The 16972-nt window shown below is 43.9% G+C and overlaps 1 protein-coding gene across 2 annotated transcripts in view; it reads left to right on the top strand.

Moving 5' to 3' along the window:
* The first annotated feature begins 347 nt into the window (after nt 1-347).
* The window catches only part of LOC308581081 (kyphoscoliosis peptidase-like), a 47205-nt gene continuing 30580 nt past the window's right edge, over nt 348-16972 (top strand). Inside the window, exons 1-6 of one of the 2 annotated variants that reach the window (XM_081183547.1) lie at nt 348-450; nt 2977-3031; nt 4080-4198; nt 6122-6230; nt 6760-6877; nt 14411-14545. In XM_081183547.1, the coding sequence (XP_081039673.1) occupies nt 2986-3031; nt 4080-4198; nt 6122-6230; nt 6760-6877; nt 14411-14545 (527 nt within the window). In that variant the 5' untranslated portion in view covers nt 348-450; nt 2977-2985. The remainder of the gene's footprint in view (nt 451-2976; nt 3032-4079; nt 4199-6121; nt 6231-6759; nt 6878-14410; nt 14546-16972) is intronic. The other variant, XM_081183546.1, reaches the window with a different exon arrangement.

Genomic DNA, 16972 nt, shown 5'->3' with positions numbered 1-16972 from the left:
AGTTTATTATGGAACTGGCTCCCACAGGAGCCACCAATTTGGATAACTTTAAAAGAGGATTAGACATATTCAGGGAGGAGAGGTTATTTCGGGGGCTTTGAGCCAGGATGGCTAGGCTTTTGCCTTCACATTTGAGACATTTGCTGTAACTGTTGTTCCCCATGCAGGGAACTTGGACGCACTCCAGCGCTGCTCTGCTCAAACACCTTCTGTTTTGACTTCATGGGTGCATTTGCTGCTAACGCTTATCCTCTAACGCCAAGGTCTCAAGGAGGGGTTGGTGGTGATGGTAAGCTGAGATCAAGCCACGGCTCCTCCCTCCTCTCTTCACTTTCGCTCTCCATTCCCAGCTGGAAGCACTGAACTGTTCGTCCTGCTGCGTTGGTGCTTTTTCTCCGGAGTTGAAAAACAATCACCTGGACGTCTCCGCTGAGCATCTACTACGAAGAGGTAAGCACAGCATCTTTAATTCGTTTCTGTTTCTTAGAAAGAGGGTTTGGGAAAAGAAAGAGACAGTTGGGTCCGGGAACTGTCTTATGATTAGTAACTGCTAAGTTTTGCAGGCTGGAATTCTAAGATAGTCAGCAGGCAGGAGTTCGTTCCAGGATCAATCCCTGGAGGTAACTTGGCAGGCCGTAGAGCAACAATTTAGCATACCTCTCTACAGTGGTACCTCGGGTTACATACGCTTCAGGTTACAGACTCCGCTAACCCAGAAATAGTGCTTCAGGTTAAGAACTTTGCTTGAGGATGAGAACAGAAATCGTTCTCCAGTGGTGCGGCGGCAGCAGGAGGCCCCATTAGCTAAAGTGGTGCTTCAGGTTAAGAACAGTTTCAGGTTAAGAACAGACCTCCGGAACAAATTAAGTACTTAACCCGAGGTACCACTGTATTTCATGAGGTCAATGTGAGCAAGTGAAATGTTGAGGGCTAGTAACTTGCTGGCTTTTTTTTTTTTTTTTTTTTTTGCTAAGCTACAGTAGATACCAGACCGGGGTGGATTTGATTTAAATCACAATTTAAATCACTAGTCAGTAAGACTTGATTTAAATCATTTTTTTTTTTTTTTACAGAAAGACTCATTCTTGCTGGTATAATCTTAACATTTACAACCAGATGAAGGTTTCATTTTTGGAATAATAAATTTTCACAGCAGTTTTTACAGTTATATCAAAAATTAGTGATTTGGTTATACTATTAGAAATACAAAGACAGGTAATTATGAAATTATTGTTTATATTTGGGCAACTTTTCTGCTGTACTTTATTGGAATGAGAAAAAAATCATTTCTTTAATAAGAATTAAAACAAATTATTTAACTAAAACAATAACATTATAGCATATGTATCCATGTTTGTTAACTGATGTGGTTAAACGATTTAAAAAACAAACAAAACTTAGACTGAGTTTTAGCACACATGAAAAACTTAAAATAAATCCTTATTTCCTGATGAATAGCCTTTGGACTATACAGTGGTACTTCGGGTTACAGACGCTTCAGGTTACAGACTCCGCTAACCCAGAAACAGTACCTCGGGTTAAGAACTTTGCTTCAGGATGAGAACAGAAATGGCGCGGCGGCAGCAGGAGGCACCATAGGCTAAAGTGGTACCTCAGGTTTAGAACACTGTCAGGTAAAGAACGGACCTCCAGAACAAATTAAGTTCTTAACCCGAGGTACCACTGTAATGTAATTTAAATAGAAAGCTATCTTTAGAAAGATTTTTCCTCCAAAAGCATTTTATTTTAAAAATCCGATTTAAATAAAAAAAATCTGATTTAAATAAAAAAAAATCCAGTTTAAATAAAAAAACCCGATTTAAATTTTTTTTTTAAAAAAAAATCATTGATTTTTATCCACCCTGCACCAGACAGTGGCTGAATGGATCTGAATGCATAGAGAACACACTGACAGACAGGCAAACCACTTTCCTAACTATATAGCAGATACATACATGGGATGTGCTTCAAGAGGCGCTGTTTTGCCCTCAGTGAATGTGGATGCTAGATGTGAGCCAATGTATATAATCATAGAACTGCAGAATTCAACCCTCTACAGTGCACGGATATGCAGCTGTCACGTATGGGGATCGGGCCCGTGACATTGGTGTCATCAGCACGACACTCTAACCAACTGAGCTGCAAGGTTTCCCTGAAGCATCAGTTAAAATTCTTATGAAATAAATAAAATAAAGAAATTAAGGGCAACTATGAATGTCACACTGGTGTAAGAGCAACATATCGGGGATGGGGAATCTGTGGCTATATAGAGATCGTTCCCCCGTCAGTCCCAGTCAGCATGGCCAATATATGCTTTAGTAAGGTAAAAGGACCCCTGACCATTAGGTCCAGTCGTGACCGACTCTGGGGTTGCGGCGCTCATCTCACTTTATTGGCCGCGGGAGCCGGCGTACAGCTTCCGGGTCATGTGGCCAGCATGACTAAGCCGCTTCTGGTGAACCAGAGCAGCGCACAGAAACACCGTTTACCTTCCCGCCAGAGCGGTACCTATTTATCTACTTGCACTTTGACGTGCTTTTGAACTGCTAAGGTGGGCAGGAGCAGGGCTGAGCAACGGGAGCTCACCCCATCGCGGGGATTCGAACCGCCGACCTTCTGATCGGCAAGTCCTAGGCTCTGTGTGAGAGCCAGTGTGGTGTAGTGGTTAAGAGAGGTAGTTTCGTAATCTGGGGAACCGGGTTCGCGTCTCCGCTCCTCCACATGCAGCTGCTGGGTGACCTTGGGCCAGTCACACTTCTTTGAAGTCTCTCAGCCCCACTCACCTCACAGAGTGTTTGTTGTGGGGGAGGAAGGGAAAGGAGAATGTTAGCCGCTTTGAGACTCCTGAAGGGGAGTGAAAGGCGGGATATCAAATCCAAACTCTTCTTCTTCTTCTTCTTCTAGCCCACAACGCCACCCGTGTCCCTGTTAATATATGCTTTAATGTACATCTATTTTCTCATCCCAATTCTGTAGGTTTCCAAGATGGGAGAAGGACAAGGATCAACGCAGCCTCCGGAAAGTCTGAATAGTAAATATCAGTTCTTTCGCAGAACCACAGAATTGTAGAATTGGAAGAGGTCCCGAGGGTCATCTAGTCCAACCCCCTGCAATGGCAGGAATCTCAACTAAACCATCTATGACAGATGACCATCCAACCTCTGCTTAAAAACCTCCGAGGAAGGAGGACTTTCTGAGGGAGTCGGTTCCACTGTTGAACGGATGTTGCCATCAGAGTGTTATTCCTGATGTTTAGTCAGAATCTCCTTTGTTATGGTTATATGTGGCCACTGACCTGTATTTCAAATGTAGGGAACTTTGGGCCTTCCAGATATTGTTGGGCCATCAGCTCCAGCAAGCAAAGCCAGTGGCAAAGGATTAAGGGATTTGTGGTTTCAGTAGCATCTGGAGGCCCAAAGATCCCACACACTTGCTGTATATCAAAGTTAGCCTGCTCTCCTCTGGAGTGCTGCAGGACTCTGTCCTATCACCGGTGTTAGGGGAATGGGGACAGTTTTACCTTCACCAATCAGCCCAGTTTCCATCACTTGTTACGTTGCCATTATAGTTCTCGAAATAAGCCTACAGTTTATGTTCTGAAGAACGGATACTGGAGGTGGGTGCAATGGCCTTTGCTGCTGGGGTGGAGCTTCTCTAAAGAGGTGGCAACTATTGCAGGAGGATGTGAAAACCATGCCACTCCCGTCGCAAGTTCTGTCTACATATGTCCAGGAAACGGAGTATAGCGGTACTTCGGAAGTTGAACAGAATCTGTTCCAGAAGTCCGTTCGACTTCCAAAACGTTCGGAAACAAAGGCGCGGCTTCCGATTGGCTGCAGCAAGCTCCTGCAGCCAATCGGAAGTCACAGAAGTCGCCTCAGACGTCCGGGTTCCAAAGAACATTCACAAACCGGAACACTCACTTCCGGGTTTGCAGTGTTCAGCAGCCAAAATGTTCGACTCGCAAGGTGTTTGGGATCCAAGGTACAATTGTATTCTTGTTAGATCAGATCAAAATCCTGTTTGCTCCAGCACTGTCTCCTTCTCTCACTTCTTCCCTTTTTCTGCCGGACTTGTAGGACTTTCTCGACTGAATTTTTCATGTTTGTTCATACTTTGTCCATGGGTTGAACGCGATAAGAAATCAATGCCGATAGACTTGGCAGAGTTTAAGGAACTGGATGCCTACGCACAGAAGGTTTGCTTTCTCTTATTGTGATATGTTCAGTGTAGAATAATAGTCCAGCAAATAATCTGCTAGGATGCTTAGGTTTTCAATGGGCATTTGGAATTTGAGAGTACTTTCAAGTAACCACTCCTGATAGGAGGCAACTTATTCTGTCCACACTGAATAACAAACATCGTAAGTCACAATACGGTGCTCCCATTTTCTGCGTGGTTAACATAAAAAGTGCCCATACACGAAGGCTACAAACACCGCCTCCCCCCCAGAATCCCGCAACTGTTGTTTATCCCTCATAGAGCTCCCCTTAACTATTGTTCACAGGATTATTTGAGGGCGGGGCTTGTGCATTAATTGTACAGTATGGTGTGGAGTACGCAGTTATACAGTGGTACCTCAGGTTACATACACTTCAGGTTACAGACTCCACTGACCCAGAAATAGTACATCAAGTTAAGAAATTTACCTCAGAATGAGAACAGAATCATGCTCTGGCAGTGCAGCAGCAGCTGCGGGAGGCCCCATTAGCTAAAATGGTGCTTCAGGTTAAGAACAGTTTCAGGTTAAGAACAGACCTCCGGAACGAATTAAGTACTTAACCCAAGATACCACTGTACTTAGATATTTGGCAATAGCATTGCTTTGGCAGCTGCTTTGCTTTTAAAATTAAGGTGATAACCAGTGCTATTTTTCTAGAAAAAGAGGTGCCAGAATTTACCAGGAACACCTTCCTTGTTCTCTTAAAATGACAATGGCACCCACTTGAGAGGTGCCGGAACTGAATTCCTGTGAGTTCTGGCTGAAAAAAGACTCAAAAGTCAGGTGAGAATCAACAACCGTGGTTGTGACTCAGTGCTGATTCCCCAATCCTGCCAGGGCTGACTAAGTAGCCAGGGCAGTGCCGGATTTACATATAAGCTAAACAAGCCTTAGCTTAGGGCCCCACTTTCTTAGGGGCCTCCAAAACATTTAAAAGAAAAAAACACACACCTGGATATACATTTCCAAAATATAAATAAAAAAACACACAAATAAAATAAATCCTACATACAGCAACAGTGTTTTGTGTTGTGTAGGCTCCTATGATGCAAGTAATGGGCCCTGACTGCTAGCCTGCTCCCTAAAATATCACTGGTTTGCTCATTTCTATATATAGGGGACAGGGGTACCTCGGGTTACATACGCTTCAGGTTACATACGCTTCAGGTTACAGACTCCACTAACCCATAAATAGTACCTCGGGTTAAGAACTTTGCTTCAGGATGAGAACAGAAATCGTGCTCTGGCGGCGTGGCGGCAGCAGGAGGCCCCATTAGCTGGAACGGACCTCCAGAATAAATTAAGTACTTAACCTGAGGTACCACTGTACCTACATTCTGCATGGACTGGTTGCATGACAACATGTGCAAATGGCTTTAGATACCCATTAGGTCCATAAATTACCCTATAGCATATATTCAACACAAAAAAGCGGCAATTTGTTGTAAACAAAGGACAGCTGGACATATAAAGGGCCCCATTACAGGGCTGGCTGGCTGGCTGGCTGAATGCTTCCCCACAATCCAACATGTGTACAACCCAGACATCACAAAGGGGATTTGGATCGTAGCTGAAGATTGTGGACATTGTATTGAAAGGTTAATCATGCTTCTCCCTTCAGAACTACTTTTACCGAGGGCTAGGTTTTTGGCAAATTTAATAACTGATTGATTGATTGTTCTGCTCAAACACATACACTTAATCGTCTGTGCAACCCTGCGCATTTTGACTCAGAAGGAAGCTCCACTGAATTCAATAGCACCGAGAGTCTTGTAAGTGCCTGTACAATTGCACCCTAAATTTTCTTTAAACAAGTGGAAGCCTTAGATAGAAGGAAGGAACTGAGTACCGCTCCTCCATATTAACTGCTACCAAATCTATTTCCCTTTTGTGAAACAGGTGGATTTCAAGGATACTGTGGGAAACCTGGTGAGTGTCTTGCTCCAAAAAGCCCACAGTGACCTGGAGAAAGTCCGAGCCATTTGGGTGTGGATTTGCCATCATATTGGTAGGTGGAGGTGCCATCTTTGCATTCTGGCGTTCTTTTGCCTCTGACAACTGCCCACAAGTCCCCATCCCTTACCTAACTGTAGATAAAATCAGTGCTCTACAACACAAGCAGCAAAGCTGTGTGTTGGTGACTGCTGCTTCTTTTATTTGGATAATCTGTAGTTAGGCTTGTATACACCATGCCTTTAAAGCACATTCAAAGCACATTCTTTCCCCTCAAAAGAATTATGGGCACTGTGGTTTGTTAAGGATAGCTGGGAACTCTGTGAGGGGTAAACTATAGCGCCCAGAATGCTTTGAGGGAAAGAATGTGCTTCAGATGTGCTTTAAAGATATTGCGTGCGCATAGATGAAGACACAATGAAATAGCTTTTCAATAACTCCCCGCCTGGACCACGTTGCTTCAGCTGTTTTTTAAAACCTGGTGTCCCTGCCACACCCACACCAAGTGTGACTGTTGCAGCTCCTTTTTCATTGTGCGTTGCAAACTTTGGGGTGACATTTCACAAATGTCTTTATTTCTTCAGAATATGATGAGGAAGGCTGCCGTGACAGAGAGAAGCTGGCTTTAAAGCCAGACGATGTCCTTCGGTCAGGAAAGACTATTTGTTCTGGATATTCTCTACTCTTTGCAAAGATGTGCAGGTAACTCTTTTGGCCTCAGCCATCATGGCAAACAGCTGTTACTTGGCAGGGATGACGGGAGATCTGCAGAGGCACAGGTTCCCCACTCCAGCACCAAACTATGAATGCTCCTGAAGCAAACTTTGATATATCACTTGATAGCTCAGTTGTTTAGAGCATTGTGCTGATAATGCCAAGATTGCAGGTTTGATCGTTGTATGGTAGGGCTGCCATATGTTTGGAATTTCCCGGATATTGCCAGCATTCATCCATCGAAAATGGCGTCTGGGTGAATTTTTCGGAAGTCGGTTTAAAATGTCTGGGGAAACCCTGTTGCATGGCAGCCCATAGTGTTGATTATTTGGAGATTTTCCCCAAAAAGCTGAACAACTTTGCCCCCCAAAAAGCTCAACAACCCTACCACATGGGACAACTGCATATTCCCGGACTAGAAGAAGGCATATACAGTGGTACCTCGGGTTACATATGCTTCAGGTTACATACACTTCAGGTTACAGACTCAGCTAACCCCGAAATAGTGCTTCAGGTTAAGAACTTTGCTTCAGGATGAGAACAGAAATTGTGCTCCGGCGGCGCGGCGGCAGCAGGAGGCCCTATTAGCTAAAGTGATGCTTCAGGTTAAGAACCGTTTCATTTTTTTTTTTTTTTAATAAATTTTTATTGGTTTTACAGCATTTTTTAAAAAGAACAAACAAACACAAAACAAAACAAACATACAAAATACTTTCAAAGATATTTTCATAAACCTCTTTTCTTGGACTTCCCCATACCCCCCCTCTCTGCATCCCAGTGTCCATATTTGAACTAGCAACTCCCAGTTGTTACTTTCTAATCTCTGTCATCTTAGTCCTCCTTTATTATCTAACCTTGTATCCCTGTACCCTGTTACTTCTAGCAACCACAACATTTTAACATTCGTTGAGTTTATAGTAGTCCTTAAGATAGCTCTTAAATTTTTTCCATTCTTCTTCCACCATCTCTTTACGTTGGTCACGGATTCTGCCTGTCATCTCAGCCAGTGTCATATAGTCCATCACTTTCATCTGCCATTCTTCCAGAGTAGGTAAATCTTGTGTCTTCCAATACTTTGCGATGAGTATTCTTGCTGCTGTTGTGGCATACATAAAGAAATTTCTATCTTTCTTTGTCACCAATTGGCCGACAATGCCCAAGAGAAAGGCCTCTGGTTTTTTAGAAAATGTACATTTAAGTACCTTTTTCATTTCATTATAGATCATTTCCCAGAAGGCCTTTATCTTCGGGCATGTCCACCAAAGGTGGTAAAAAGTACCTTCAGTCTCTTTACATTTCCAACATTTATTATCGGGCAAATGATAGATTTTTGCCAGCTTGACTGGGGTCATGTACCACCTGTATACCATTTTCATAATGTTTTCCTTTAAGGCATTACATGCCGTAAATTTAATACCGGTGTTCCATAACCATTCCCAGTCATCTGACATAATGTTGTGTCCAACATCCTGCGCCCACTTAATCATAGCAGATTTAACTGTTTCATCCTGTGTGTTCCATTTCAACAGCAAGTTATACATTCTAGATAAGTTCTTAGTATTGGGTTCTAGCAATTCGGTCTCTAGTTTTGATTTCTCCACTTGGAAACCGATTTTCCTATCCTGTTTAAAAATTTCCATTATTTGGCGATATTGAAACCAATTTTCTACTTTGTGCTTCAATTTCTCCTGACTTTGTAGTTTAACCTTGTCTCCATCCTGTTCTAAAATTTCCCAATACTTCGGCCATCCGACCTCCATATTGAGTTTCTTCACTGCTTTAGCCTCCACTGGTGACACCCATCTAGGGGTTTTATTTTCCAATAAGTCTTTGTATCTTATCCAGACATTAAATAATGCTTTTCTAACAATGTGATTTTTAAAGGTACTGTTAACCTTGTCATACCAAAGATATGCATGCCAACCAAAAGCATTATTGAAGCCTTCCAGATCCAAGATGTCTGTATTCTCGAGGAGCATCCATTCTTTCAGCCAGCAAAACGCTGCTGCCTCATAGTACAATTTTAGGTCCGGCAGGGCAAAACCCCCTCTTTCTTTAGCGTCAGTCAGTATTTTGAATTTAATTCGGGGCTTTTTGCCCTGCCAGACAAATTTCGAAATGTCTTTGTGCCACCTCTTAAAACATTCCATCTTATCAAGAATCTGCAAGGTCTGAAACAAAAATAACATTCTAGGCAATACATTCATTTTAATTACTGCAATTCGGCCTAACATTGACAGTTTCAGGTTTGACCATATTTCTAGATCTTTTTTAATCTCTGACCAACATTTTTCATAATTGTCCTTATACAAATTAACATTCTTAGGTGTTAAATAAACCCCTAGGTATTTGACTTTCTTAACCACTGTCAAACCTGTTTCCTCCTGAAATTTCTCCTTTTCCATGTCTGTTAGGTTTTTCCCTAAGACTTTAGTTTTTTGCTTATTCAACTTAAATCCAGCCACCTGGCCAAATTGTTGAATTATTTCTAAAACCCTTTTCGTACTAGTGTTTGGCTCTTGCAAAGTCAATACTAGGTCATCTGCATACGCTCTTAACTTGTAGTGTTTAGCTCCGACCTGCACACCTTTGACCTGCTGGTCATTTCTTATCATATTCAGCAACACCTCCAGAACCGAAATGAAAAGTAATGGGGAAATTGGGCACCCCTGCCGAGTTCCTTTTTCTATCTTAAGTTCCTCAGTCACAACATTATTTACAATCAGCTTAGCTTTTTGTTCGGAATATATTGCAGCCATACCATTCTCAAAACCCTGGCCTACCCCCATCCCATGAAGATTCTTCCTCATAAAACTCCAAGAGATATTATCAAAGGCTTTCTCCGCGTCCACAAAGATCAATACTGCTTTAGTGTTTATATTCACCTCCAGCTTTTCCAAAATGTCTATTACATTCCTTACATTGTCCGCTAGGTGTCTTTTAGGGAGAAAGCCTGCTTGGTCTTTATGAATCTTCTCCATCAAAACTCTTTTAAATCTTTTTGCCAAAATGTCTGCAAAAATTTTGTAATCCACATTAAGGAGTGATATCGGGCGGTAGTTCTTGAGTTGGGTCTTTTCAGTCTCTAACTTTGGTATGAGTGAGATATATGCCTCTTTCCACGATTCAGGTGCCCTTTTTCCTTCAAGGATCTCATTACAAACTTCTCTTAATGGTTGAATCAACCATTCCTTCAACGATTTGTAGTATCTAGAAGTCAGTCCATCTGGTCCCGGAGATTTGCCCAATTGCATATTCTGAATGGCAGCCTCTATCTCTTGTTCTGAGATTCTCTGGTTCAAGTCCATCTTACTTTGCTGAGAGATATTTTGTAATCCATATCTTCCAAGGAATTTGTCTATATCTTCTTCATTTTGCGGGCCTTGGGTGTAAAGTTTTTTGAAATAACTTAAAAAGCAATTTCTAATTTCATTAGGTTTAGATATACTCTTTCCATCAACCTCTAGGCTTGTAACTGTATTTAGTTTCTGCCTTTTCTTCAATTGCCATGCCAAAAGTTTACCGCATTTATTTGCTGATTCAAAAGTCTTTTGTTTCATTTGCTTTATCTTCCATTCAATCTCTTGGTTCATCAATTCCATATATTGAGTTTGATATAACTTAATCTCTCTTAAAATGTCCTGAGACTTTGGTTTTGTTCTTAGTTTCCTCTCTCCTTCCTTTATCATTTCCAAGATCTTCTCTTTTTTCTCATTTTGTTTTTTCCTCTTTATTGAATTTTGTTGAATCAAAAATCCTCTCATAACAGCTTTACTTGCGTCCCAGATCACTCTTTTCTCCACGTCAGTCCTCAAATTTATTTCAAAATAGTCTTTTAAAGTCTTTTGGGCCTTCGTGAGAATCTCCTTATCTCGAAAGAGGGTGTCATTCATTCTCCATCTAAATTGACCGGTTATTGTGAGTTTCATCTCCATCTTCACGGCGTTATGGTCGGAGCAAGTTTTTGGGCAGATTTCCACTTTCTTAATCTTTGGAGCCAATCCACTAGTAACCCAGATTTGGTCAATTCTGGTCCAGGTCATCATTGCTTGGGAGAAGAAGGTTCCCTCTCTCTCCAGAGGGTTCCTTGTTCTCCAAATGTCTATCAAGTCCATATTTTCTGTCATTTCGAAAAAAGTCTTGGGGAGTCTCCCTTCTTTAGTGACTGTTAGTCTTTGTGCCTTGTCCATATTAGTGGAGACCACGCCATTCATGTCTCCCATGATTATCATATTATAATCCAGATAGTCCGTCAAAGTTTCATGAAGTCCCTTAAAGAAGTCAGATTTGCCTTCATTTGGTGCATAAATTCCAACAACTAAAAGTTTTTCTCCTTGTACTTGTATCTCCACAGCCAGATATCTCCCTTGTTCATCTTTAAATATCATTTTTGGAGCCCATTTCTCCTTCACATATATTACCACTCCCCTCTTCTTAACTTTGTCTGATGAGACAAATTCTTGTCCTAACCTTTTATTTGTGAGTAATCTCCTGTGGGCTCTAGTTATGTGAGTTTCTTGTAAACATATCAAATCCAATTGTTCTCTGTTCAAAATATGAAATACTTGTCTTCTCTTCAAAGGCCCATTCAGTCCATTACAATTCCAACTAAGGAATTGCAGAGCCATCTTGTTATTTTCTTAAGGCTCCTCCAACAGCTCCAAGTTGTTGCTCTTCTTCTGACGGTGGTGGTTTTTGTCCAAACGAGAGATTCAGGATATCCAGTGCTCTCCTCTGTTCTGCAAGTACGTCCACAGTCCCCTTCTGTAGGTCCTCCTGATATCTTGCCAGAAATTTGTCTTTATCTTGAATTGTCTTTATTTTCACTTTCTTTGCCTTGTAGTCGAATGACAGTCCTTGTGGGAATTCCCACCTGAAGCGGATCTGATTTTTCTTTAACAAAAGCACCAAATCCTTGTAGAAGTTTCTTAAGTCCAAGATATATTTTGGTATGTCTTTAAAGATCTGTACTGCTGAATTTCCAATTTGGAGGGCTTTTCCAAAGTGTAGTCCTAAAATTTTATCTCTTTCCTCCTTAGATCTGAGTGTGATCAAACAATCTCTTGGTGTCTTTCTATCTTGCTTTTTGCCGAGTCTAAAGGCAGTTGTGATTTTGAAATCGTCTTCCTCCAGGTCCCAGCAATCCGCAAACTCCCGTGTCAAATATTCCACAAGGTTGTCACTTTCATTCTCCGGAATCAGTCTTAATTTTAAGTTTCTCTCTTTCCTCTGTAACTCCCACAAGGCCAAGGTTGCATCATGCTCATAGACCTTCTTGGCAAGTGGCTCTAATTTCTCCTGCGTCTCTCCAGCTGTGGCTTTGGCCTCTTCGGCAATTTGACGCGTGGTGGCATTTTCCTCGACCAATTTATTTATAGATTCTGTATTCTGGTTTAATCTTGTTGATATTTCTGTTAATTTTTGTGTGTTCTCTGAAGTCTGTTTTGTCAAAGACTCCAGAGTCTGGTTTATCTTAAGCAAAGCTTCTGTCACAGCTTCCATAGAAACGGCTGCTCCTTTGTCCTGTCCTGTTGTTCCAGCTAGTCCGGCTGTTACGCCTAAGATCGAACCTCTTCTCTTTGCTTGTTGCAGCTGCAGCTGTTGCTGTTGTTGTTGCTTGGTCTTGGCTCTTGTAGTTATCTCTTCTTGTGGCCCACTCATGTCAAGGTCAATTCCCACGGGATTTATTCTCCCTTGGAAAATTCCCCTGTCTTAGGCCGTGCTGGACTTCACTTTATCCTCTAGAGGGAGCAAATCAAAATGGCCATAGAAGGAAATTTCAAAATACATGAACAAAGGAGACCATCCAAGATGTAGAAAGAAAGGAGATTAACCCAGTCAAAATCAATGTTACTAAAGTCTTATAGCTTCCAATTGCCACAGTTGCCCAGTATACTGTTTATACTGTTTCTTCTTAAAATGTACAAAAGTCAGGCACTGTGGAAACTTTGTATCAAGATGTCACTTCACAGGGAAAAGTCAGCTCAATGTACTAAGAAGGCAGACCGTTTCAGACTTTCAAGTAGATGAGATAGCAGAGGTTTTTTCCTTCAAATAAGTCATGCAGTTAATGGTCAAATTCGCCTCCCCTCTGCCCTGCTTGCTAGAGGGGAGATCAAAGGTTTAAATGTCCGGTTTAGCTGATCAAAGGACGAATTTAAACGGATGCAGGTTTAGAGCTCCGTTGCTTTCACTTTCATGCGGTCGGGGGGAGGCAGACTTCCTTTGTTTAAATCTCCCCCGTTTTTAGCCCAATTTTTAAAATTAAGAAAAGTCCCAGTTATTTTTCAGTTCTTACTCACGGGGAATCAGTCCGAATTTCTTTTCAGGAAGGAATCGGCGCTCTCCGCTTATGGCGACGCGGCTTCACTTCGCAGGCTGGGTAGCGACTCTCAGCACCGCGCTCACTCCCGATGTCGATCCGTAGCCTTTAAAAAGGCTCTTTCACGGTACCGGGGGGCGCGAAGGTGCCCACCGAGTCTCCTTGTTCTCAGGCTTCAGCGCCTGGGATTTTAGGGGTCCCCCGCTTGCCGTAGCGGGTAAGACCCGAACTTGCGAAGCAGTCCTTCTCCGGAGCTCGGAGGTAGGACCGCCATTAAGCGCTGGCACCGACCGGAAGTCCCAGGTTAAGAACCGTTTCAGGTTAAGAACGGACCTCCAGAACGAATTAAGTTCTTAACCCGAGGTACCACTGTATTCACTGGAAATCCTGCTTGGTCCTTCCCCACCAAACACTGTGTGTACATTTTAAAACCCCTTCTTGCTGCCTGAAAAGCATCAGCTAGATTCCTCTCTCCTTCTTTTCAAAATATAAGCCGATTCTGCTTATAACATGAATTTATACACCAGTGCAACATACAAACTACCATGCCTTTATAGCAGGAGTGAGGACCTGGGCCTTCCAGGTGTTGCTTAGCTACAAGTCCCATCAGCCCTAGCAAGCTTGACCAATGGCAACGTCCGGAGAGCCAAAGATTCCCCCTACCTGTGATACGCAAATGAACGAGACAGGCTGCAGCCACGATTGGGCCTGTTAGCGCTCACTGAGCCATGGCTTTTCTGCAAAGGAAAGTACAGTGGTACCTCGGGTTACATATGCTTCAGGTTACACACTCCCCTAACCTAGAAATTGTGCTTCAGGTTAAGAACTTTGCTTCAGGATGAGAACAGAAATCGGGCTCTGGCGGCGCGGCGGCAGCAGGAGGCCCCATTAGCTAAAGTGGTGCTTCAGGTTAAGAACAGTTTCAAGTTAAGTACGGACCTCCGGAACGAATTAAGTACTTAACCCGAGGTACCACTGTAGTGGTCTCGTGCGGAACTTCTGTTTTCTCCATAAAAATCCCACTCTCCACATCTCTGTTGTGGAACAAAATGAAGGATGGCCATTCCAGTCCAATAAAACAAAACAAAACAAAACAAAACAAAACAAAACAAAACAAAACAAAACAAAACAAAAGCAATGAAAGGAGCTAGTCCCCTTGGCAACAAGGGTGTTCCTGAATCCTTTTCTTTCCCCCTCAGTCTTGCAGGGATACGGTGTAGGTATTTGGTCGGCAGAACAAAGAACATGAAGAGGCACGCCTGGAATGCTGTTTATCTTGATGGAAAGTGGCATCTTCTGGACTGCACATGGGGAAGACGTGGGATCCTCGGCAGGTACGTTGCGGGGAAATAGAAAGCCAATCATGGTGTGGGGCACCATGATGTACAGTGGTACCTCGGGTTACATACGCTTCAGGTTACAAACTCTGCTAACCCAGAAATAGTGCTTCAGGTTAAGAACTTTGCCTCAGGATGAGAACAGAAATCGTGCTCCGGCGGCACGGCGGCAGCGGGAGGCCCCATTAGCTAAAGTGGTGCTTCAGGTTAAGAACAGTTTCAAGTTCAGAACGGACCTCCGGAACAAATTAAGTACTTAACTAGAGGTACCACTGTAACCTGGTTGACTTCCTTTATTTTCTTGGGTTTTCTGTTTGGCTTGGTCCACTTCTTGGGGTTTGTGATTGGATGGCCAAAGGGCTTCGGCTGGGGAGGGCAGGATATAAATAAAATTTATTATTTATTATTATAAGCTGATGGAATAAGAATTACTGTATTTTTCACTCTGTAAGAAGCACCCGACCATAAGACGCACCTAGTTTTTAGAGGAGGAAAACAAGGAAAAAAATATTCTGAATCAAAAGTTGTTGAAGAGGAAGGAGGAGGGAGGATCAGGCTAAGGAGGAGCTGCCGGTCCGTCCACCCCTTTGGGGAAGCTGGATCTGCTGGGGGGATCGGAGGAGGCAGGCGAGACGAAGCAACACGCTTCAGCGAAGCGGGAGGAGGAAAGGAAGGGAGCCCTTTGTGATGGCCTGGGATTTGGACTCAGAGGCTGAACCTGAGGAATCCCAGCCTGCACAGGAGTCCCCGCCTCCAGAACCAGCTGAGCCGGGCCTGGGGCTTGAGCCTGAAGGGTCCTCACCTGTGCTGGATCCTCAGGTGCAGGCACCAGCTGAGTCTGCTCTGGCCCCTGAGGTGATGGAGGACCCATTGCCTGCAGGTGCTCCACTCTTAGCCCCGTCAGGGGAAGAGGAGGTTGCCTCTGGGTCCGGTAACCCTCCAGCCTCTCCTGAGCTGCAGAGGCTCAGGGCAGAGAGGTGGAGGGAAGTAAGTTCCTGTAGGAGGAGTGCTTGCCTCCGGGCCAGGAGATGCGAGTCACCTATGGACTGGGGCCGCCCTATGCCTCGGGGCAGATAAAAGCCAGTCAGCCCCAGGCCTAAATTGCGGGAGCAACATTGTTGGTAGCCTGTTCCAGCCTGCACCCTGTCCTGCTCTTCTGCCAGAGTTCCTGACCCCACCCAACTCCCTGCCTTGGACCCAGCTACAGCTTTGACAGACAGCCTCCATACCGCACCATCGACCTTGGACTGGACTCGGACCTCACCTCTTGGTTAGCCCCCGGGACCAGCACACCCTTCCTTTCCTCCTCCCACTTTGCTGAAGAGGCGCTGCGCTGCTCTGCTCTGCTGAAGCCAGCAGAGCGAGAGGGAGAGCTGCGCAGCGCCTCTTGGTCTGCTGGCTTCCCAGCGAAGCAGGATGAGGAACGGAAGGGGCTCCGTAAGGGCTTCCTTCCGTCCCTCCTCCCACTTCGCTGGGAAGGCAGCACAGCAAGAGGCGCTGTGCAGCTCTTGCTTTTGCTCTGCTGGCTTCAGCGATAGCTGCGCACCCTGCATTCGCTTCATAAGATGCACACACACTTCCCCTTACTTTTTAGGAGGAAAAAAGTGCGTCTTATAGAGCGAAAAATACGGTAAGCCATTGGCATGGAGCGTCACAGTGGTGGGGGAAACAAGGGAACTCCATCACCCCCTATCCTCTCAAATGGTTCATTTGAGTATGTTGGGCTATGCGTGCAAGATTTGGGGGTTCTGGAGGTGGGTCATTCATTGCAACGCAGCAGACTTCCTTGACCTAGTGCCCTGCAGCTGTTTTCAACTCCCATCACCCAGTGCCGGATTTATATATGAGCTAAACAAGCTATAGTTTAGGGCCCCACTCTCTTGGGGGCCTCCCAAAAATGTAAAGGAAACAAAAACTGGACGTACATTTCCAAGATACAAGATTGAAAAAAAAAGAATAAAACCTACATACAGCAACAGTGTTTTGTTTTGTGTTGTGTGGGTGCCTATGATGTAATTAACGGGCCCCGCCTGCTAGCCTGCTCCCTAAAATATCACTGGTTTCCTTATTTCTATATACAGCTGGACATATAAAGGGCCCCATTACCTTCAGTAGCTTAGGGCCTCATCAAACCTAAATCTGGCCCTGCCATCACCCCTGACCATTGGACATGCTGGTTGGGATTGATGGGATACAGAGTTCAGCATCATCTGGAAGGAATCAGAAGGCTAGTTTAGCATGTCCCCCAAAGCTAATGTTGACTATGGTTTGTTTAAACCAGCTAGCTTGATACACCATGGTTTGAATTTGTCAGTCCATCCGATGTGGGCGAGAAGAGAAGTTGTAGGTGCTTGAAACCAGGAGCTAGTTTCCAAACCTTTCATAGCCAAGAGAGGGAGGAGGTGGGGGAAAGTTCATTCTCAA

Source organism: Podarcis bocagei (genome assembly GCF_964188305.1).
Source record: "Podarcis bocagei genome assembly, chromosome: 2".
NCBI lineage: Eukaryota > Metazoa > Chordata > Lepidosauria > Squamata > Lacertidae > Podarcis > Podarcis bocagei.
Note: the sequence above shows the minus strand (reverse complement) of the source record. Positions and strands in the feature narration are given on the sequence as shown.